The 23,238-nt window shown below is 39.3% G+C and overlaps 1 protein-coding gene across 1 annotated transcript; it reads right to left on the reverse strand.

The window, feature by feature from the left end:
* Window positions 1–13,569: 13,569 nt before the first annotated feature.
* On the reverse strand, window positions 13,570–22,438 carry znf16l (zinc finger protein 16 like). Its single transcript, XM_039659642.2, has 3 exons — window positions 21,628–22,438; window positions 20,962–21,144; window positions 13,570–16,121 (listed from the first exon to the last, which is right to left on the reverse strand). Exons 1-3 carry the CDS (start codon window positions 22,316–22,318, stop codon window positions 15,412–15,414), a joined length of 1,584 nt encoding a protein of 527 aa, XP_039515576.2. The 5' UTR covers window positions 22,319–22,438; the 3' UTR covers window positions 13,570–15,411.
* Window positions 22,439–23,238: the final 800 nt, after the last annotated feature.

The raw sequence follows: 23,238 nt of genomic DNA on the forward strand, positions 1-23,238 counted from the left end.
CCCCTTTCGTTTTTTTCCGTTTTTGGGCGAAAAATCAAGTTTCTCCAATCTTCTCAAAACTCTGGATTATGATAGAGGGCTGTGAGACTTTGACTTGAGTGCAAAAATGGAGGCTCTAGACCCTTCCAGAGCTGAGATATCGAAACTCAAAATTTCGACCCGAAAAAAAAAACGACAGTGTTACCCCTTTCGTTTTTTTTCGTTTTTGGGCGAAAAATCAAGTTTCTCCAATCTTCTCAAAACTCTGGATTATGATAGAGGGCTGTGAGACTTTGACTTGGGTGCAAAAATGGAGGCTCTAGACCCTTCCAGAGCTCAGATAAATCGAAACTCAAAATTTCGACCCGAAAAAAAACCCACAGTGTTACCCCTTTCGTTTTTTTTCGTTTTTGGGCGAAAAATCAAGTTTCTCCAATCTTCTCAAAACTCTGGATTATGATAGAGGGCTGTGAGACTTTGACTTGAGTGCAAAAATGGAGGCTCTAGACCCTTCCAGAGCTGAGATATCGAAACTCAAAATTTCGACCCGAAAAAAAAACGACAGTGTTACCCCTTTCGTTTTTTTTTCGTTTTTGGGCGAAAAATCAAGTTTCTCCAATCTTCTCAAAACTCTGGATTATGATAGAGGGCCGTGAGACTTTGACCTGAGTGCAAAAATGGAGGCTCTAGACCCTTCCAGAGCTGAGATATCGAAACTCAAAATTTCGACCCGAAAAAAAAACGACAGTGTTACCCCTTTTGTTTTTTTCAGTTTTTGGGCGAAAAATCAAGTTACTCCAATCTTCTCAAAACTCTGGATTATGATAGAGGGCTGTGAGACTTTGACTTGAGTGCAAAAATGGAGGCTCTAGACCCTTCCAGAGCTGAGATATCGAAACTCAAAATTTCGACCCGAAAAAAAAAACGACAGTGTTACCCCTTTCGTTTTTTTTTTCATTTTCGGGCGAAAAATCAAGTTTCTCCAATCTTCTCAAAACTCTGGATTATGATAGAGGGCCGCGAGACTTTGACCTGAGTGCAAAAATGGAGCCTCTAGACCCTTCCAGAGCTGAGATATCGAAACTCAAAATTTCGACCCGAAAAAAAAACGACAGTGTTACCCCTTTTGTTTTTTTCAGTTTTTGGGTGAAAAATCAAGTTTCTCCAATCTTCTCAAAACTCTGGATTATGATAGAGGGCTGTGAGACTTTGACTTGAGTGCAAAAATGGAGGCTCTAGACCCTTCCAGAGCTGAGATATCGAAACTCAAAATTTCGACCCGAAAAAAAAACGACAGTGTTACCCCTTTCGTTTTTTTTTTCATTTTCGGGCGAAAAATTAAGTTTCTCCAATCTTCTCAAAACTCTGGATTATGATAGAGGGCTGTGAGACTTTGACTTGAGTGCAAAAATGGAGGCTCTAGACCCTTCCAGAGCTGAGATATCGAAACTCAAAATTTCGACCCGAAAAAAAAACGACAGTGTTACCCCTTTCGGTTTTTTTTTCGTTTTTGGGGGCGAAAAATCAAGTTTCTCCAATCTTCTCAAAACTCTGGATTATGATAGAGGGCTGTGAGACTTTGACTTGGGTGCAAAAATGGAGGCTCTAGACCTTTCCAGAGCTGAGATATCGAAACTCAAAATTTCGACCCGAAAAAATACCCACAGTGTTACCCCTTTCGTTTTTTTTCGTTTTCGGGCGAAAAATCAAGTTTCTCCAATCTTCTCAAAACTCTGGATTATGATAGAGGGCCGTGAGACTTTGACCTGAGTGCAAAAATGGAGGCTCTAGACCCTTCCAGAGCTGAGATATCGAAACTCAAAATTTCGACCCGAAAAAAAAACGACAGTGTTACCCCTTTCGTTTTTTTCCGTTTTTGGGCGAAAAATCAAGTTTCTCCAATCTTCTCAAAACTCTGGATTATGATAGATGGCTGTGAGACTTTGACTTGAGTGCAAAAATGGAGGCTCTAGACCCTTCCAGAGCTGAGATATCGAAACTCAAAATTTCGACCCGAAAAAAAAACGACAGTGTTACCCCTTTCGTTTTTTTTCGTTTTTGGGCGAAAAATCAAGTTTCTCCAATCTTCTCAAAACTCTGGATTATGATAGAGGGCTGTGAGACTTTGACTTGAGTGCAAAAATGGAGGCTCTAGACCCTTCCAGAGCTGAGATATCGAAACTCAAAATTTCGACCCGAAAAAAAAACGACAGTGTTACCCCTTTCGTTTTTTTTCGTTTTTGGGCGAAAAATCAAGTTTCTCCAATCTTCTCAAAACTCTGGATTATGATAGAGGGCTGTGAGACTTTGACTTGGGTGCAAAAATGGAGGCTCTAGACCCTTCCAGAGCTGAGATATCGAAACTCAAAATTTCGACCCGAAAAAAAAACCACAGTGTTACCCCTTTTGTTTTTTTCCGTTTTTGGGCGAAAAATCAAGTTTCTCCAATCTTCTCAAAACTCTGGATTATGATAGAGGGCTGTGAGACTTTGACTTGAGTGCAAAAATGGAGGCTCTAGACCCTTCCAGAGCTGAGATATCGAAACTCAAAATTTCGACCCGAAAAAAAAACGACAGTGTTACCCCTTTCGTTTTTTTTCGTTTTCGGGCGAAAAATCAAGTTTCTCCAATCTTCTCAAAACTCTGGATTATGATAGAGGGCCGTGAGACTTTGACCTGAGTGCAAAAATGGAGGCTCTAGACCCTTCCAGAGCTGAGATATCGAAACTCAAAATTTCGACCCGAAAAAAAAACGACAGTGTTACCCCTTTCGTTTTTTTTCGTTTTTGGGCGAAAAATCAAGTTTCTCCAATCTTCTCAAAACTCTGGATTATGATAGAGGGCTGTGAGACTTTGACTTGAGTGCAAAAATGGAGGCTCTAGACCCTTCCAGAGCTGAGATATCGAAACTCAAAATTTCGACCCGAAAAAAAAACGACAGTGTTACCCCTTTCGTTTTTTTTCGTTTTTGGGCGAAAAATCAAGTTTCTCCAATCTTCTCAAAACTCTGGATTATGATAGAGGGCTGTGAGACTTTGACTTGGGTGCAAAAATGGAGGCTCTAGACCCTTCCAGAGCTGAGATATCGAAACTCAAAATTTCGACCCGAAAAAAAAACCCACAGTGTTACCCTTTTCGTTTTTTTTTCGTTTTTGGGCGAAAAATCAAGTTTCTCCAATCTTCTCAAAACTCTGGATTATGATAGAGGGCTGTGAGACTTTGACTTGAGTGCAAAAATGGAGGCTCTAGACCCTTCCAGAGCTGAGATATCGAAACTCAAAATTTCGACCCGAAAAAAAAACGACAGTGTTACCCCTTTCGTTTTTTTTCATTTTCGGGCGAAAAATTAAGTTTCTCCAATCTTCTCAAAACTCTGGATTATGATAGAGGGCTGTGAGACTTTGACTTGAGTGCAAAAATGGAGGCTCTAGACCCTTCCAGAGCTGAGATATCGAAACTCAAAATTTCGACCCGAAAAAAAAAATGACAGTGTTACCCCTTTCGTTTTTTTTTTCGTTTTTGGGCGAAAAATCAAGTTTCTCCAATCTTCTCAAAACTCTGGATTATGATAGAGGGCCGCGAGACTTTGACCTGAGTGCAAAAATGGAGGCTCTAGACCCTTCCAGAGCTGAGATATCGAAACTCAAAATTTCGACCCGAAAAAAAAACGACAGTGTTACCCCTTTCGTTTTTTTTCCGTTTTTGGGCGAAAAATCAAGTTTCTCCAATCTTCTCAAAACTCTGGATTATGATAGAGGGCCGCAAGACTTTGACCTGAGTGCAAAAATGGAGGCTCTAGACCCTTCCAGAGCTGAGATATCGAAACTCAAAATTTCGACCCGAAAAAAAAACGACAGTGTTACCCCTTTCGTTTTTTTTCCGTTTTTGGGCGAAAAATCAAGTTTCTCCAATCTTCTCAAAACTCTGGATTGTGATAGAGGGCTTTGAGACTTTGACTTGAGTGCAAAAATGGAGGCTCTAGACCCTTCCAGAGCTGAGATATCGAAACTCAAAATTTCGACCCGAAAAAAAAAACGACAGTGTTACCCCTTTCGTTTTTTTTCCGTTTTTGGGCGAAAAATCAAGTTTCTCCAATCTTCTCAAAACTCTGGATTATGATAGAGGGCTGTGAGACTTTGACTTGGGTGCAAAAATGGAGGCTCTAGACCCTTCCAGAGCTGAGATATCGAAACTCAAAATTTCGACCCGAAATAAAAACCACAGTGTTACCCCTTTTGTTTTTTTCCGTTTTTGGGCGAAAAATCAAGTTTCTCCAATCTTCTCAAAACTCTGGATTATGATAGAGGGCTGTGAGACTTTGACTTGAGTGCAAAAATGGAGGCTCTAGACCCTTCCAGAGCTGAGATATCGAAACTCAAAATTTCGACCCGAAAAAAAAACGACAGTGTTACCCCTTTCGTTTTTTTTCGTTTTCGGGCGATAAATCAAGTTTCTCCAATCTTCTCAAAACTCTGGATTATGATAGAGGGCCGTGAGACTTTGAACTGAGTGCAAAAATGGAGGCTCTAGACCCTTCCAGAGCTGAGATATCGAAACTCAAAATTTCGACCCGAAAAAAAAACGACAGTGTTACCCCTTTCGTTTTTTTTCGTTTTTGGGCGAAAAATCAAGTTTCTCCAATCTTCTCAAAACTCTGGATTATGATAGAGGGCTGTGAGACTTTGACTTGAGTGCAAAAATGGAGGCTCTAGACCCTTCCAGAGCTGAGATATCGAAACTCAAAATTTCGACCCGAAAAAAAAACGACAGTGTTACCCCTTTCGTTTTTTTTCGTTTTTGGGCGAAAAATCAAGTTTCTCCAATCTTCTCAAAACTCTGGATTATGATAGAGGGCTGTGAGACTTTGACTTGGGTGCAAAAATGGAGGCTCTAGACCCTTCCAGAGCTGAGATATCGAAACTCAAAATTTCGACCCGAAAAAAAAAACCACAGTGTTACTCTTTTCGTTTTTTTTTTCGTTTTCGGGCGAAAAATCAAGTTTCTCCAATCTTCTCAAAACTCTGGATTATGATAGAGGGCTGTGAGACTTTGACTTGAGTGCAAAAATGGAGGCTCTAGACCCTTCCAGAGCTGAGATATCGAAACTCAAAATTTCGACCCGAAAAAAAAACGACAGTGTTACCCCTTTCGTTTTTTTTCGTTTTCGGGCGAAAAATTAAGTTTCTCCAATCTTCTCAAAACTCTGGATTATGATAGAGGGCTGTGAGACTTTGACTTGAGTGCAAAAATGGAGGCTCTAGACCCTTCCAGAGCTGAGATATCGAAACTCAAAATTTCGACCCGAAAAAAAAAATGACAGTGTTACCCCTTTCGTTTTTTTTTCGTTTTTGGGCGAAAAATCAAGTTTCTCCAATCTTCTCAAAACTCTGGATTATGATAGAGGGCTGTGAGACTTTGACTTGGGTGCAAAAATGGAGGCTCTAGACCCTTCCAGAGCTGAGATATCGAAACTCAAAATTTTGACCCGAAAAAAAACCCACAGTGTTACCCCTTTCGTTTTTTTTTCGTTTTCGGGCGAAAAATCAAGTTTCTCCAATCTTCTCAAAACTCTGGATTATGATAGAGGGCTGTGAGACTTTGACTTGAGTGCAAAAATGGAGGCTCTAGACCCTTCCAGAGCTGAGATATCGAAACTCAAAATTTCGACCCGAAAAAAAAACGACAGTGTTACCCCTTTCGTTTTTTTTTCATTTTCGGGCGAAAAATCAAGTTTCTCCAATCTTCTCAAAACTCTGGATTATGATAGAGGGCCGCGAGACTTTGACCTGAGTGCAAAAATGGAGGCTCTAGACCCTTCCAGAGCTGAGATATCGAAACTCAAAATTTCGACCCGAAAAAAAAACCCACAGTGTTACCCCTTTCGTTTTTTTCCGTTTTTGGGCGAAAAATCAAGTTTCTCCAATCTTCTCAAAACTCTGGATTATGATAGAGGGCTGTGAGACTTTGACTTGAGTGCAAAAATGGAGGCTCTAGACCCTTCCACAGCTGAGATATCGAAACTCAAAATTTCGACCCGAAAAAAAAACGACAGTGTTACCCCTTTCGTTTTTTTTCGTTTTTGGGCGAAAAATCAAGTTTCTCCAATCTTCTCAAAACTCTGGATTATGATAGAGGGCCGTGAGACTTTGACCTGAGTGCAAAAATGGAGGCTCTAGACCCTTCCAGAGCTGAGATATCGAAACTCAAAATTTCGACCCGAAAAAAAAACGACAGTGTTACCCCTTTCGTTTTTTTTCGTTTTTGGGCGAAAAATCAAGTTTCTCCAATCTTCTCAAAACTCTGGATTATGATAGAGGGCTGTGAGACTTTGACTTGAGTGCAAAAATGGAGGCTCTAGACCCTTCCAGAGCTGAGATATCGAAACTCAAAATTTCGACGCGAAAAAAAAACGACAGTGTTACCCCTTTCGTTTTTTTTTCGTTTTTGGGCGAAAAATCAAGTTTCTCCAATCTTCTCAAAACTCTGGATTATGATAGAGGGCTGTGAGACTTTGACTTGGGTGCAAAAATGGAGGCTCTAGACCCTTCCAGAGCTGAGATATCGAAACTCAAAATTTCGACCCGAAAAAAAAAACCACAGTGTTACCCTTTTCGTTTTTTTTTTCGTTTTCGGGCGAAAAATCAAGTTTCTCCAATCTTCTCAAAACTCTGGATTATGATAGAGGGCCGTGAGACTTTGACCTGAGTGCAAAAATGGAGGCTCTAGACCCTTCCAGAGCTGAGATATCGAAACTCAAAATTTCGACCCGAAAAAAAAACGACAGTGTTACCCCTTTTGTTTTTTTTCAGTTTTTGGGCGAAAAATCAAGTTTCTCCAATCTTATCAAAACTCTGGATTATGATAGAGGGCTGTGAGACTTTGACTTGAGTGCAAAAATGGAGGCTCTAGACCCTTCCAGAGCTGAGATATCGAAACTCAAAATTTCGACCCGAAAAAAAAAACGACAGTGTTACCCCTTTCGTTTTTTTTTCATTTTCGGGCGAAAAATCAAGTTTCTCCAATCTTCTCAAAACTCTGGATTATGATAGAGGGCCGCGAGACTTTGACCTGAGTGCAAAAATGGAGCCTCTAGACCCTTCCAGAGCTGAGATATCGAAACTCAAAATTTCGACCCGAAAAAAAACCGACAGTGTTACCCCTTTTGTTTTTTTCAGTTTTTGGGCGAAAAATCAAGTTTCTCCAATCTTCTCAAAACTCTGGATTATGATAGAGGGCTGTGAGACTTTGACTTGAGTGCAAAAATGGAGGCTCTAGACCCTTCCAGAGCTGAGATATCGAAACTCAAAATTTCGACCCGAAAAAAAAACGACAGTGTTACCCCTTTCGTTTTTTTTCATTTTCGGGCGAAAAATTAAGTTTCTCCAATCTTCTCAAAACTCTGGATTATGATAGAGGGCTGTGAGACTTTGACTTGAGTGCAAAAATGGAGGCTCTAGACCCTTCCAGAGCTGAGATATCGAAACTCAAAATTTCGACCCGAAAAAAAAACGACAGTGTTACCCCTTTCGTTTTTTTTTTCGTTTTTGGGGGCGAAAAATCAAGTTTCTCCAATCTTCTCAAAACTCTGGATTATGATAGAGGGCTGTGAGACTTTGACTTGGGTGCAAAAATGGAGGCTCTAGACCCTTCCAGAGCTGAGATATCGAAACTCAAAATTTCGACCCGAAAAAAAACCCACAGTGTTACCCCTTTCGTTTTTTTTCGTTTTCGGGCGAAAAATCAAGTTTCTCCAATCTTCTCAAAACTCTGGATTATGATAGAGGGCCGTGAGACTTTGACCTGAGTGCAAAAATGGAGGCTCTAGACCCTTCCAGAGCTGAGATATCGAAACTCAAAATTTCGACCCGAAAAAAAAACGACAGTGTTACCCCTTTCGTTTTTTTCCGTTTTTGGGCGAAAAATCAAGTTTCTCCAATCTTCTCAAAACTCTGGATTATGATAGATGGCTGTGAGACTTTGACTTGAGTGCAAAAATGGAGGCTCTAGACCCTTCCAGAGCTGAGATATCGAAACTCAAAATTTCGACCCGAAAAAAAAACGACAGTGTTACCCCTTTCGTTTTTTTTTCGTTTTTGGGCGAAAAATCAAGTTTCTCCAATCTTCTCAAAACTCTGGATTATGATAGAGGGCTGTGAGACTTTGACTTGAGTGCAAAAATGGAGGCTCTAGACCCTTCCAGAGCTGAGATATCGAAACTCAAAATTTCGACCCGAAAAAAAAAACACGACAGTGTTACCCCTTTCGTTTTTTTTCGTTTTTGGGCGAAAAATCAAGTTTCTCCAATCTTCTCAAAACTCTGGATTATGATAGAGGGCTGTGAGACTTTGACTTGGGTGCAAAAATGGAGGCTCTAGACCCTTCCAGAGCTGAGATATCGAAACTCAAAATTTCGACCCGAAAAAAAAACCACAGTGTTACCCCTTTTGTTTTTTTCCGTTTTTGGGCGAAAAATCAAGTTTCTCCAATCTTCTCAAAACTCTGGATTATGATAGAGGGCTGTGAGACTTTGACCTGAGTGCAAAAATGGAGGCTCTAGACCCTTCCAGAGCTGAGATATCGAAACTCAAAATTTCGACCCAAAAAAAAAAGCGACAGTGTTACCCCTTTCGTTTTTTTTCGTTTTCGGGCGAAAAATCAAGTTTCTCCAATCTTCTCAAAACTCTGGATTATGATAGAGGGCCGTGAGACTTTGACCTGAGTGCAAAAATGGAGGCTCTAGACCCTTCCAGAGCTGAGATATCGAAACTCAAAATTTCGACCCGAAAAAAAAACGACAGTGTTACCCCTTTCGTTTTTTTTCGTTTTTGGGCGAAAAATCAAGTTTCTCCAATCTTATCAAAACTCTGGATTATGATAGAGGGCTGTGAGACTTTGACTTGAGTGCAAAAATGGAGGCTCTAGACCCTTCCAGAGCTGAGATATCGAAACTCAAAATTTCGACCCGAAAAAAAAACGACAGTGTTACCCCTTTCGTTTTTTTTCGTTTTTGGGCGAAAAATCAAGTTTCTCCAATCTTCTCAAAACTCTGGATTATGATAGAGGGCTGTGAGACTTTGACTTGAGTGCAAAAATGGAGGCTCTAGACCCTTCCAGAGCTGAGATATCGAAACTCAAAATTTCGACCCGAAAAAAAAAACCACAGTGTTACCCTTTTCGTTTTTTTTTCGTTTTCGGGCGAAAAATCAAGTTTCTCCAATCTTCTCAAAACTCTGGATTATGATAGAGGGCTGTGAGATTTTGACTTGGGTGCAAAAATGGAGGCTCTAGACCCTTCCAGAGCTGAGATATCGAAACTCAAAATTTCGACCCGAAAAAAAAACGACAGTGTTACCCCTTTCGTTTTTTTCCGTTTTTGGGCGAAAAATCAAGTTTCTCCAATCTTCTCAAAACTCTGGATTATGATAGAGGGCTGTGAGACTTTGACTTGAGTGCAAAAATGGAGGCTCTAGACCCTTCCAGAGCTGAGATATCGAAACTCAAAATTTCGACCCGAAAAAAAAAACGACAGTGTTACCCCTTTCGTTTTTTTTCGTTTTCGGGCGAAAAATCAAGTTTCTCCAATCTTCTCAAAACTCTGGATTATGATAGAGGGCTGTGAGACTTTGACTTGAGTGCAAAAATGGAGGCTCTAGACCCTTCCAGAGCTGAGATATCGAAACTCAAAATTTTGACCCGAAAAAAAACCCACAGTGTTACCCCTTTCGTTTTTTTTCGTTTTCGGGCGAAAAATCAAGTTTCTCCAATCTTCTCAAAACTCTGGATTATGATAGAGGGCTGTGAGACTTTGACTTGAATGCAAAAATGGAGGCTCTAGACCCTTCCAGAGCTGAGATATCGAAACTCAAAATTTCGACCCGAAAAAAAAACGACAGTGTTACCCCTTTCGGTTTTTTTTCATTTTCGGGCGAAAAATCAAGTTTCTCCAATCTTCTCAAAACTCTGGATTATGATAGAGGGCCGCGAGACTTTGACCTGAGTGCAAAAATGGAGGCTCTAGACCCTTCCAGAGCTGAGATATCGAAACTCAAAATTTCGACCCGAAAAAAAAACTTCAGTGTTACCCCTTTCGTTTTTTTTCCGTTTTTGGGCGAAAAATCAAGTTTCTCCAATCTTCTCAAAACTCTGGATTATGATAGAGGGCCGCAAGACTTTGACCTGAGTGCAAAAATGGAGGCTCTAGACCCTTCCAGAGCTGAGATATCGAAACTCAAAATTTCGACCCGAAAAAAAAACGACAGTGTTACCCCTTTCGTTTTTTTTCCGTTTTTGGGCGAAAAATCAAGTTTCTCCAATCTTCTCAAAACTCTGGATTATGATAGAGGGCTGTGAGACTTTGACTTGAGTGCAAAAATGGAGGCTCTAGACCCTTCCAGAGCTGAGATATCGAAACTCAAAATTTCGACCCGAAAAAAAAACGACAGTGTTACCCCTTTCGTTTTTTTTCCGTTTTTGGGCGAAAAATCAAGTTTCTCCAATCTTCTCAAAACTCTGGATTATGATAGAGGGCTGTGAGATTTTGACTTGGGTGCAAAAATGGAGGCTCTAGACCCTTCCAGAGCTGAGATATCGAAACTCAAAATTTCGACCCGAAAAAAAAACGACAGTGTTACCCCTTTCGTTTTTTTCCGTTTTTGGGCGAAAAATCAAGTTTCTCCAATCTTCTCAAAACTCTGGATTATGATAGAGGGCTGTGAGACTTTGACTTGAGTGCAAAAATGGAGGCTCTAGACCCTTCCAGAGCTGAGATATCGAAACTCAAAATTTCGACCCGAAAAAAAAACGACAGTGTTACCCCTTTCGGTTTTTTTTCATTTTCGGGCGAAAAATCAAGTTTCTCCAATCTTCTCAAAACTCTGGATTATGATAGAGGGCCGCAAGACTTTGACCTGAGTGCAAAAATGGAGGCTCTAGACCCTTCCAGAGCTGAGATATCGAAACTCAAAATTTCGACCCGAAAAAAAAACGACAGTGTTACCCCTTTCGTTTTTTTTCCGTTTTTGGGCGAAAAATCAAGTTTCTCCAATCTTCTCAAAACTCTGGATTATGATAGAGGGCTGTGAGACTTTGACTTGAGTGCAAAAATGGAGGCTCTAGACCCTTCCAGAGCTGAGATATCGAAACTCAAAATTTCGACCCGAAAAAAAACCGACAGTGTTACCCCTTTCGTTTTTGGGCGAAAAATCAAGTTTCTCCAATCTTCTCAAAACTCTGGATTATGATAGAGGGCTGTGAGACTTTGACTTGAGTGCAAAAATGGAGGCTCTAGACCCTTCCAGAGCTGAGATATCGAAACTCAAAATTTCGACCCGAAAAAAAACCCACAGTGTTTCGTTTTTTTCCGTTTTTGGGCGAAAAATCAAGTTTCTCCAATCTTCTCAAAACTCTGGATTATGATAGAGGGCTGTGAGACTTTGACTTGAGTGCAAAAATGGAGGCTCTAGACCCTTCCAGAGTTGAGATATCGAAACTCAAAATTTCGACCCGAAAAAAAAAACGACAGTGTTACCCCTTTCGTTTTTTTTCGTTTTTGGGCGAAAAATCAAGTTTCTCCAATCTTCTCAAAACTCTGGATTATGATAGAGGGCTGTGAGACTTTGACTTGAGTGCAAAAATGGAGGCTCTAGACCCTTCCAGAGTTGAGATATCGAAACTCAAAATTTCGACCCGAAAAAAAAACGACAGTGTTACCCCTTTCGTTTTTTTCCGTTTTTGGGCGAAAAATCAAGTTTCTCCAATCTTCTCAAAACTCTGGATTATGATAGAGGGCTGTGAGACTTTGACTTGAGTGCAAAAATGGAGGCTCTAGACCCTTCCAGAGCTGAGATATCGAAACTCAAAATTTCGACCCGAAAAAAAAACGACAGTGTTACCCCTTTCGTTTTTTTCCGTTTTTTGGCGAAAAATCAAGTTTCTCCAATCTTCTCAAAACTCTGGATTATGATAGAGGGCTGTGAGACTTTGACTTGAGTGCAAAAATGGAGGCTCTAGACCCTTCCAGAGCTGAGATATCGAAACTCCAAATTTTCGACCCGAAAAAAAAACGACAGTGTTACCCCTTTCGTTTTTTTTCGTTTTCGGGCGAAAAATTAAGTTTCTCCAATCTTCTCAAAACTCTGGATTATGATAGAGGGCTGTGAGACTTTGACTTGAGTGCAAAAATGGAGGCTCTAGACCCTTCCAGAGCTGAGATATCGAAACTCAAAATTTCGACCCGAAAAAAAAACGACAGTGTTACCCCTTTCGTTTTTTTTTTCGTTTTTGGGCGAAAAATCAAGTTTCTCCAATCTTCTCAAAACTCTGGATTATGATAGAGGGCTGTGAGACTTTGACTTGAGTGCAAAAATGGAGGCTCTAGACCCTTCCAGAGCTGAGATATCGAAACTCAAAATTTCGACCCGAAAAAAAAAACGACAGTGTTACCCCTTTCGTTTTTTTTCCGTTTTTGGGCGAAAAATCAAGTTTCTCCAATCTTCTCAAAACTCTGGATTATGATAGAGGGCTGTGAGACTTTGACTTGAGTGCAAAAATGGAGGCCCTAGACCCTTCTAGAGCTGAGATATCGAAACTCAAAATTTCGACCCGAAAAAAAAACGACAGTGTTACCCCTTTCGTTTTTTTTTTTCGTTTTTGGGTGAAAAATCAAGTTTCTCCAATCTTCTCAAAACTCTGGATTATGATAGAGGGCCGTGAGACTTTGACTTGAGTGCAAAAATGGAGGCTCTAGACCCTTCCAGAGCTGAGATATCGAAACTCAAAATTTCGATCCGAAAAAAAAACGACAGTGTTACCCCTTTCGTTTTTTTCCGTTTTTGGGCGAAAAATCAAGTTTCTCCAATCTTCTCAAAACTCTGGATTATGATAGAGGGCTGTGAGACTTTGACCTGAGTGCAAAAATGGAGGCTCTAGACCCTTCCAGAGCTGAGATATCGAAACTCAAAATTTTGACCCGAAAAAAAAAAAACGACAGTGTTACCCCTTTCGTGTTTTTTTTTTTGTTTGTTTTTTTCGGGCAAGAAATTAAGTTTAAAATAAAGCTGTAAGGGTTATATGGTTACAAAAGCAAGAGAGGACATTTTTTTCAAACACATCTAAATGTAGATTTATCCATATATCAAATTGTCCTTTAGCCTATATTTAATTATATTTCATCTATAAAGATCAACAGTTCACTTTGTATACCTTACTTGTGTGGGAGAATTTGCTGCTTGTCCACAAAGTGTTTTCTCGGAAACGTCTTTCAGTCACACTCACACACAGCCCTGCAATCTCCTGGAGAAACGGCGAGTCAAGCTGGCAGTGTGTTATTAAAGCGTTGAGATTGCTGACTGTGACTTGTCACCCTCTAATAAAGAAAATAGTTCCAATGTCTGAATGTTGTTCTTTATCTCTTGTGTCTCTTGTGATACACACGTTCACCTCAGCTTTTTTTCTGATGCAAACCTGAGAGGCATTTCCAGGAAGAATGACAGCAGCAGCATTCAACCTGTCAAAGACATTCATTCAGCCTGTGTCAATAACTACTTTTGAGTTGTGACCATAGCAATTTAATAAGGGGAAACAAAACACACATCACACGCAATGTTATTTTTAATGTGCTTTGATAAATGTCATATCATTAATAACCGCTTATAGACTAAATAACTAGAACCATAGCTTAATATTATTTATTAGTTACAGTTCAGGTTGCCTTGTAGAGATCATTCAATTGAGAAATAAAAAAAATGTACCTTTTTGTCCTATTTAACATTCAATATTTTGATATTAACACTATGGGGAAAAAAAAAAAATCAAAGATCCATCTGATGCATTGCTTGCATTTCCAACACTTCATTCAGTCATTCCCATCATTGTGTGTGTCCTGTAGTTAGCCATATTTTTCCATTTAGGTAGTATATTTTTTCCCAAACGCATAAGTTGTTAAAATACAGGTAGACATATATAAACAAATTCACTAATATAAATAAAAAACGCGTTAATATAGTGAGATCACAATTGGAACAAATTGAAAATACAGATACACTGACTCCCAGGTGATACCGATGCAGTAACACAAGCCATCCGCAGGATGGCAGCACTCACAACGGCACTTCTTTAACCGTGCTCGAGAGGCTGTCTTTTCAAAATGACACTGTAAACTACCTGATTTTTCAATAACATGATTTTGAGTTGCTGAAACTACGTTCAGTTGTATTAAAAATTGTATTAGATCAGTTGTATGGTGGTCAACTCTTACAGAAATTAGTATCATCTACATTTCACTAGCGTTTATGGTAACTTGAGTATTGGATTATTTGATTACTAATGACTGGATTTGCATTCTGATACATATCATGGTATTCTTCGTACACTGGTGTTCAAGAGTTGTTGTTTTTAGGGAATTCGTTCATTTTTTCTAGCGGGTAAACAAAACTGCATGCGTCTTCTTGCGGAAGAACATTGTAGGCGGAACTACTTCTCTCTGTTTATCTATATGACGAGTCACGCAGGTACTGGACTACTCCGCAGCGGTTGTCTTCTCGCCCGGACTGAAATAGTCCAAGCATAAACCCTTATTATACGCGTATCGTAGTGATTTAGAATAAGACAAAAACACGGTTTAGAAGATGGATTCATGATATACTTAAAAAGTGCAACTTTAAGATGGTCAAAAGTGATAGTAGTAAAGGCATTTGTAACGTTACAGTTTCTCCATTTCAAGTAAATGCTGATACATTTTTATTTTACGACTAAATTGCATTAAAATGCAATAAAACCTGAAAACAGTTTTAATTTGTATTAATATTTCACAATATTACTGAATTTATGATCAAACAAATATCTTTCAAAATCATTTAAAAACCTCAAACTTTTGAACAACAGTGTACATATTGTTACACTGATATAATTCAATACAATTTGTATCTAAATGACATTCCATGACAGTCTGATACCATGGTACTTTTTTGTAAAGTGTGGAAAAGGTCATGTCAAATGGAGTCATCATAATCATCATCATTATTTAATTTAACTTACACGGTTGTTAAATTAGTTTTGTAAGGCAGTTAATCTGGCCTTGTGGACCTACTATCTAGTACTAAAAAATTTTTTACAAAAAAAAAAAAGTTTACAAAAAGTCTGAATAAAAAGTTGAATTCATCTTGAAACACCATGTATGGACATTCAAACACACTTTATGTTTGAAGTTGGAAGATATTATTGCGCAATGTTTCAAAACCGAGCAGCAATGTACCGTTAAACATGACTTAAATGAGAAATATGCGTTAAATCATACAGCTTCCTGTTCATGATGAAACCTGATCCAGTCATAGCGACATTTCTCACGTCTTTCTTCGGCCAATCGGGTTTGAAATTGATCCTGAACCAGCTGTTGAAGTAATGGACCGCTTTTTGAACAGATCTGACACCTGGCTATCACCCAGTTTGCACCTTGTCTTCCTGCGCCCACGCTGGACTGTGTCCGCTGGGCAACTGGGTGGCGGGCAGACAGCGATGACTCTTATATGTGCCCAGGTGCCTGAAGCTCCGCCCACACTGGTAGCAAGTGTATGGCGTAGCGCCGCTGTGAATGCGCATGTGTGTGTATAAGTTGCCCAGCTCTTTGAACCTGCGGCCGCACTGGGGACAGGCGTACGGGCTCTCTCCCGTGTGCACGCGCTGGTGCCGCTTCAGTCCGGACAGCACTGGGAAGCCCTTACCGCACTGCGGGCATGGGAAGGGGCTCTGGGCTCCGCTGTGACTGAGGCGGTGGCTCTTGAGACGCGCGGCGTGCCGGAAACGCTCTCCGCACTCGGGACAAACGAAGGGCTTCTCGCCGGTGTGGATGCGCTGGTGCTGCCGCAAGTTTCCCAGATAGTTGAAATGCCGGCCACAGTCGCCGCACTCGTAGCCGCCCTCCACTTTCTTCTCCCGCGCGCCCCTGCCGGCGACTCCTTCCGGGCCTCCCGGAGCTCGTCCCGCCTCGCCCGAGTCGCCCTCCCCGCGAGAGGAAGAACTGCCCGGCGGAGACTGGAGAGCGCTCTCCTCGTGATGCACCAGCTTGACGTGTTCCTCCAGGAAAGAGGAGTCAGGGCAAAGGGTCCCACAGTAGGGGCAGATGAAGGTGTGAGAGGAGAACTGCTGGCCTGGAAGAGAGCCACGGGAAATCAACTCATATTTCACTATCACATCAAGAGGATTTAAAGAGATAGTTCATACAAAAATGACAATTCTTCTTCCATAGAACAGGCATTATTATTACGGTAACACTTTACAATAAGGATCAATGGTTAACTATCTATAGTTAACGTGAACTAAGAATGAACAATACTTCTACAGCATTTATTAAACTTAGTTCATATTAATTTCAACATTTACTAATATATTATTAAAATTAAAGGTTGTATTTGTTAACATTAGTTGATGCTCTGTGAACTAACAATCAGTGGTGGAGGAAGTACTGAATCTTAGTACTTAAAGGATTAGTTCACTTTTGAAAAAACTTTTGCTGATAATTTACTCACCCCCATGTCATCCAAGATGTCCATGTCTTTCTTTCCTCAATCGAAAAGAAATTTAGGTTTTTGATGAAAACATTCCAGGATTTTTCTTCATATAATGGACTTCAATGGGAACCGGATGGTTCAAGGTCCAAAAGACAGTTAATAACAGTTTCAGATGCAGCTTCAAATGTCTTTAAACGATATCAGACGATGAATAAGGGTCTTATCATGCGAAACGATCGGTTATTTCAAAACTTATTCCAAAAATGTAACTTTTCTAAGGACAAATGCTAGCCTTGTAATATATTGTGAGGCGCGTTTGCAACGTCACGTAATACCTAATTACGTTCAAAAGGTCACGGGCGACGTAGCCGGGAGTACAGAATAAAAATCGTCCGACATCGTTGTTTTACCTTTTAATTCCTTTTTTGTAAACGGCGTTTGAGTTAGTTTTCACGTTCAACCTATGCGTTCAACTTGTAAACACTCTGACTCTGTAGTTCTGGCTACGTCGCCCGTGACCTTTTGAACGCAATTACGTATTACGTGACGTTGCAAACACGCCTCACAGAATGGAGAAAGGCTAGCATTTGTCCTTAGAACAGTTAAATTTTTGGAATAAGCTTTGAAATAACCGATCGTTTCGCATGATAAGACCCTTATTCATCGTCTGGTGTCGTTTAAAGACATTTGAAGCTGCATCTGAAACTGTTATTAACACTATCTTTCGGACCTTGAACCATCCGGTTCCCATTGAAGTCCATTATATGGAGAAAAATCCTGGAATGTTTTCATCAAAAACCTAAATTTCTTTTCGACTGAGGAAAGAAAGACATGGACATCTTGGATGACATGGGGGTGAGTAAATTATCAGCAAAAGTTTTTTCAAAAGTGAACTAATCCTTTAAGTGAAAATACAAATAACCAGATAAATATTTACTTTAGTAAAAGTAGAAGTAACACAATGGCAACCATACTTAAGTAAAAAGTAAAAAGTACCTGATTTTAAATGTACTTTAAGTATTAAAAGTAAAAGTACTTGCATAATTTATTTTCTTAATGTCTATTTTCTAATGATTAATAAAACATTTAATTCTAATTCATTCAACCTAATACTCCTATAATGATGTTCAATAATGCTGGAAAACAAAAATGACACCATTTCTGAAACAAGCTTGCAATTAGGCAATATACACATCATGCTTATCCTTACTATATGGTAATAACTATGGTAGTAAACGCGATGAATTTATGATGTATTTCTGAACCTCTTGGCTTGCCATAATCCTAACCAAACGTATATTACACACGGTGCGTTTCCTATGCATGTAAAAACTAATTTTTGCGTATAAATTGCACTATAAACACACTGCGTGCGAGACGCATTTAGTGTGACCGGGTTGATATATCTAGAGCCTCCATTTTTGCACTCAGGTCTAAGTCCCATGGACCTCTATCAGAATCCAGAGTTTCAAGAAGATTGGAGAAACTCAAAATTTCGACCAAAAAAAAAAACAACAGTGTTGCCCCTGTCGTTTTTTTTTTTTTTTGTGCGAAAAAATAATTTTCTCCAATCTTTTTGAAACTCTGGATTCTGATAGAGGGCCATGGGCCTTAGACCTGAGTGCAAAAATGGAGACTCTAGACCCTTCCAGAGCTGAGATATTGAGATACCACGTAACATTTATGCCATTATAAATATCTCAATATCTCAGCTCTGGAAGGGTCTAGAGTCTCCATTTTTGCACTCAGGTCTAAGGCCCATGGCCCTCTATCAGAATCCAGAGTTTCAAAAAGATTGGAGAAACTCAAAATTTCGACCCAAAAAAAAAAATAAGTTTCTCCAATCTTCTTGAAACTCTGGATTCTGATAGAGGGCCATGGGACTTAGACCTGAGTGCAAAAATGGAGGCTCTATGGCGACCAAACGTCACTGGTGAGACAAACGTGCAACGGACGGACGGTCAGATTACGTTTTGGCAGGGGAAAAACTGATCAGAAAATGTAATGAAAATGTAACCGAAGTTGTAGAAATGTAGAGGAGTAGAAAGTATAATAATTGCTGCAAAATGTAACGAAGTAAAAGTAAAAAGTATGCGCTATTTATTCTACTTAGGTAAAGTAAAGATACGTGAAAAATGTACTTAAGTAAAGTAACAAAGTATTTGTACTTCGTTACATTCCACCACTGCTAACAATGAACAGCCAGATTTTTATGAACTAAAACTAACTCCTATCTAACTCCGTATTTCAGTACTTCACAGTTCACAGTCTTTGTAATATGTTTTAGCAATACATTTGTAACATTTATAATGTGTTTAGAATTTTTTTGTTGTCCACTTTACAGGGACTTTAAGAAAGAGTAGCCCTCAATCAGGTCATGGGGTCTATACGACCCCAATCGACTTTTACTTAGTAAAAAAAAAGGTTCCCTTCATCTCAGTGTAATAATATTTTGTGACTTTTCATACATTATCTATCTATACATACACACACACACAAAAAACTGGGCTTGATTCAGTTGTTGGAAATGTGAAAAAATATATATTCTTCATGTGTCAAAAAAACAAAAAATCCGGCATAATCTGAAAATGTTTACATGGAAATGAAGGCCTTGTACTAGAGCATAAATGCAATGTATTATAAAAAAATAATATTTCATATGCAAGCTAATGGTGTTGTAGTTGAGGAATTGTGTGGTATATATGGATGGATACAAAAGTACTTTATATCTCCAAAAACACAACATTAATGAATAGACGAGAAGTAAACAAAAAAGATATATTATTATTTGTATGATTAAATGTATATTTTTTGTACAATTACTCAATCAATTGTTGGGGTCGTATAGACCCAGAAGTGTAAACAGGAAACGAAGACCATTTGAAGGTTAATAAATACTGTGACAAATGTATTGCTCATTGTTAGATGATACATTATAGACATTTATTAAAGATTTAGTTCTTGTACCACTGGTTCCAGAAACATTACGCACCGCAACTGTTTGCAAAACTGATAATAAAAATAATATATCTTTCTTGAGCAGCAAATCAGCCTATCATAATGATTTCTGAAGGATCATGTGACTCTGAATGGAGTAATGATGCTGAAAATTCAGCTTTGATCACAGGAATAAAAAATACAAAGAAAGGACTTATTTTGAATTGTAATAATATTTCACAATATCACTGCATGTTATATATTTATTTATTATTTATATATATATATATATATATATATATATGAAGAGTTCAGATGCAAAAGCCTCTAAGTGCCATTTGAAATTTTCTTCTAAAATGATAATTTTTATCAAGCTTATATATTTAAGTTCAGTAATTTCTCTTAAATGACAATGAAGATTACATATGAATTGCCATTTAAGTGAAATTACTGAACTTAAATATACAAGCTTAAAAAAATCATAAAAATGATCATTCTAGAAGAAAATTTCAAATGGAACTCTTCATTAATATATATATATATATATATATATATATATACCAACCCCAAGCTTTTGAATGCTAGTGTATCATATGTATCATGTTATATAAAAGAAAGTAAGTAATATGGATTGAAACATCATGAAGGTGATGGTAAATGAATCAACTTTCATGTTTAGGCAGAAGCATAAAAACAAGTGATTTTATTTTAAATGCAAATTCCAGGCCATACTGTGAATGATTCACCGATGTATTGTATTCCAGAGAAAATGTGTAAATATATGTTATTTTCGATAATGTTAACCAATAACCAAATATTTAGTTTACACCATATAAACAAACTTTTTCTATCTTCTACATAGACATCGGAATTAAAGCTACGTAGTATATTTCTAAATAATAAAAATATCACATTTGTACATATCGAGATATGCATATTGCAATGGCTTGCAATATCAGAATGATTTCAATAGGCTACTTCAAAACCTTGTGAAAACTCAAAGTTTTAGGTCATCCTAAAAACAGTCCATTTCATCAAGAAATTCAAGTTATAAATGGCATTATGGCGTTCAGTAGGTTCTACCACTTTAATCCAATCTTACAGCTCGGAAAAACATGTATGAACATCAGAAGGTATGTGGAAGGATACTGAACAACTTACCGAAATGAATCATGTCTCATTTAATCTCTTAATCAGAGTTTCAACAGCAAAAAGACTATGTTAACGGTGTATCTGCATTAAGAAAGTTATTCAATGTTTACAGTTAGTTAATTAGCTACAAGAACACCAGAGAGGAGCTCATTTACTGATAATTATTTGAATAATTATATTCAGTTGAATAAAATAGTTTGAGCACTGTTGTTAATTTTAATCTCTAATATTACAGTAATGTACTAGAAGAGAGCGTTCCCTGTGTACAGCATTACACAGTTTCCTAACTATCGGTATCAAAATGTTATATTGGTGCATCAAGATCACTTATATGTTCAGATAAGAGTCAGAAGTGCACAACACACAATTATTCCACTTTGAAAACACTGACCTGGCTCCATTCGGTCCATACTGTCCTCCGCTGGGCTGCTCCTGTCCTCTCGAGGGGAGCCCTGAGTGTCCAGAGGAAAATGATCAGACACCGACCTCAGACTTCCTCTTCCTCCTTCAGAGTCTTCATTTTCTTCATCCTCACCCACAGGGGGAACGTCCTCGCATTTGGTTTCAGCATCACCTAAAGAAGCAGAGGAGAACATGGATCAATGCATACTGTATATACTACTTTGCACGTATATTATGCACAAGGCAATGCATGTGTAGCCTACTACATGGATACATACACTTTATAGAACTATTTGCGTCTATATGTATTCTATAATGCATCCATAATATAAATTACAAGCATATAATAATGCATGCAAGCAACTATGAATATATAACATGCATTTTGTTTTCATGTTTTGTGAATATGCATCAAATGCATGCAATATTATGCTACAAAATACAAATGCATGCATGCATATTATGCTACAATGCATGCAAACGTCATCTAAATACTATCATGCATGGATGCATACCATTACATGATTACGGCAATGAATCAAACACAAACAGTGTGTACACATTTGTAAAATACAACGCATATAATATGCAGATACATGCATAGACTCCTACAAACAACCCGTGTCCACAAGAATGCACTGAGCAGTAAACTGACCTTTAAACTCGCCTGAGTTGAGCTCGACCCCTGCCATCCACTCGTAGTCATACAAGCGCTTGCTGGCCGAGGGCAGCATGTTGAAAATGTCCGCGTCGGCGTCCGTGTCCGCGGACCCGCTGTCCGTCCACAGGCTCAGCGACGCGTGCGGCTGCGCGTCGGACCCGAAGGCCTGACTGCTGTGGTCGCTCTCCACTTCAGCAGCGCCCCGCTGGTTCTTGTCCTTCATCAGATAGTCGCAGATGGCATTGATGTTCTCCTTCTTGACCACGGGCGTCCCGGGTTTGCTTTTCTTCGGGTCGGCGCTGTGTTTCTGGCCCGGTTGGTGCTCTGGTTTCCTGGCGTCCAGGCTGCTGGAGTTGGAAACCCTCCCGTCTTTCTCCGTCGACTCCAGCTTGGCCTTCAGGAGCTCGATCTCGTCGGTTTTCTCGCGGAGCTCCATCTTCAGGACTCGGATCCGGACGCTGACCAGTTTGCGTATCTCGGACAGCGCGGACTCGAGCACCACCGTGATGTTCCTGCCCAGGTGCTCCGTGATCTCGGTTACCGAGCACACCAGCTGCTCGTCGGGCTCGAGCTCGGAGAAATCCTCGTCGTCTCGGCTGAAGGAGCCCGTGTTGTCAATGAACGCGCCCTGGGACTCGGAGGACGGGCCTGTTTCCATGTAGCAGTGGTTTCTTTTTCGGCTCATGCTGAAGAGCGCGGGCACGCAGCGCGGATGGGACAGTGTTTTGATCGTGATGGACACCAGATGCAGACACCATAGAACAACCTGAAGAACTTCCTCTCACCTCGGAAGTTGAGTATATAAACAGCGCCCTCTATAGAGCCATCCTGTAGAACAATGGACAATCCTCCCGAGACCCAGCAATGAGTGTTTTCCTCTTTTAGAAAACATTACGTTTGAGCTAATTTCCTTGACAACATACACGTTTGGATGTTAAAGGGATAGTTCACTTTGAAATTATTTTTTGGTATGTTTTAGCTTACCTCAAGGGCATCCAAGATGTAGCTTTGTTTCCGCAGTATTTTCAATTTTGATATTTTTAGGTCAAGCCGTTCTTGTCTGTCAGTCATATAATGCAGGTCTATGGTCACCACCTGAAAGAGCATGCACAGAGAACTCCGTCCAAACTAAACATGATTTAATGACTTGTAATTGTCAGTACACATTGATGGCTTAAGACACAAAACGAGCGGTTTGTGTGAGAAAATGAACAGTATTTATATCGTGTTTTTACCTCTTGTAACCACAGTCACAATGTGCCAGATGTACACATGTACCAGATATGGGCCGGATCTGGGCCGACACTATGTTGCCGTCTGGGAATTTAGCACTCTTATGGAAATATTATAATATTTTGTAATTATCATTTTAAATCTGACTAATTTTCAAATTGTTTGTCAGAAATCAACATCTCAGAAGGAAAGAAAAAAACTTTCTTATGGGGTTTCAGATCAGAATATGACTTTCTGGTATGAAACATGACATCGATTTCATACTTGACCTCTGGAGACACCAGGACTCACTGCATGTTTATCAGAAGACATAACAAGTGAATAAGGAAATAAATGATTATATCAATATTCTAATGAAATATGAGATATTCT

The sequence above is a fragment of the Pimephales promelas genome, chromosome 1, assembly GCF_988280905.1.
Source record: "Pimephales promelas chromosome 1, fPimPro1.hap1.1, whole genome shotgun sequence".
NCBI lineage: Eukaryota > Metazoa > Chordata > Actinopteri > Cypriniformes > Leuciscidae > Pimephales > Pimephales promelas.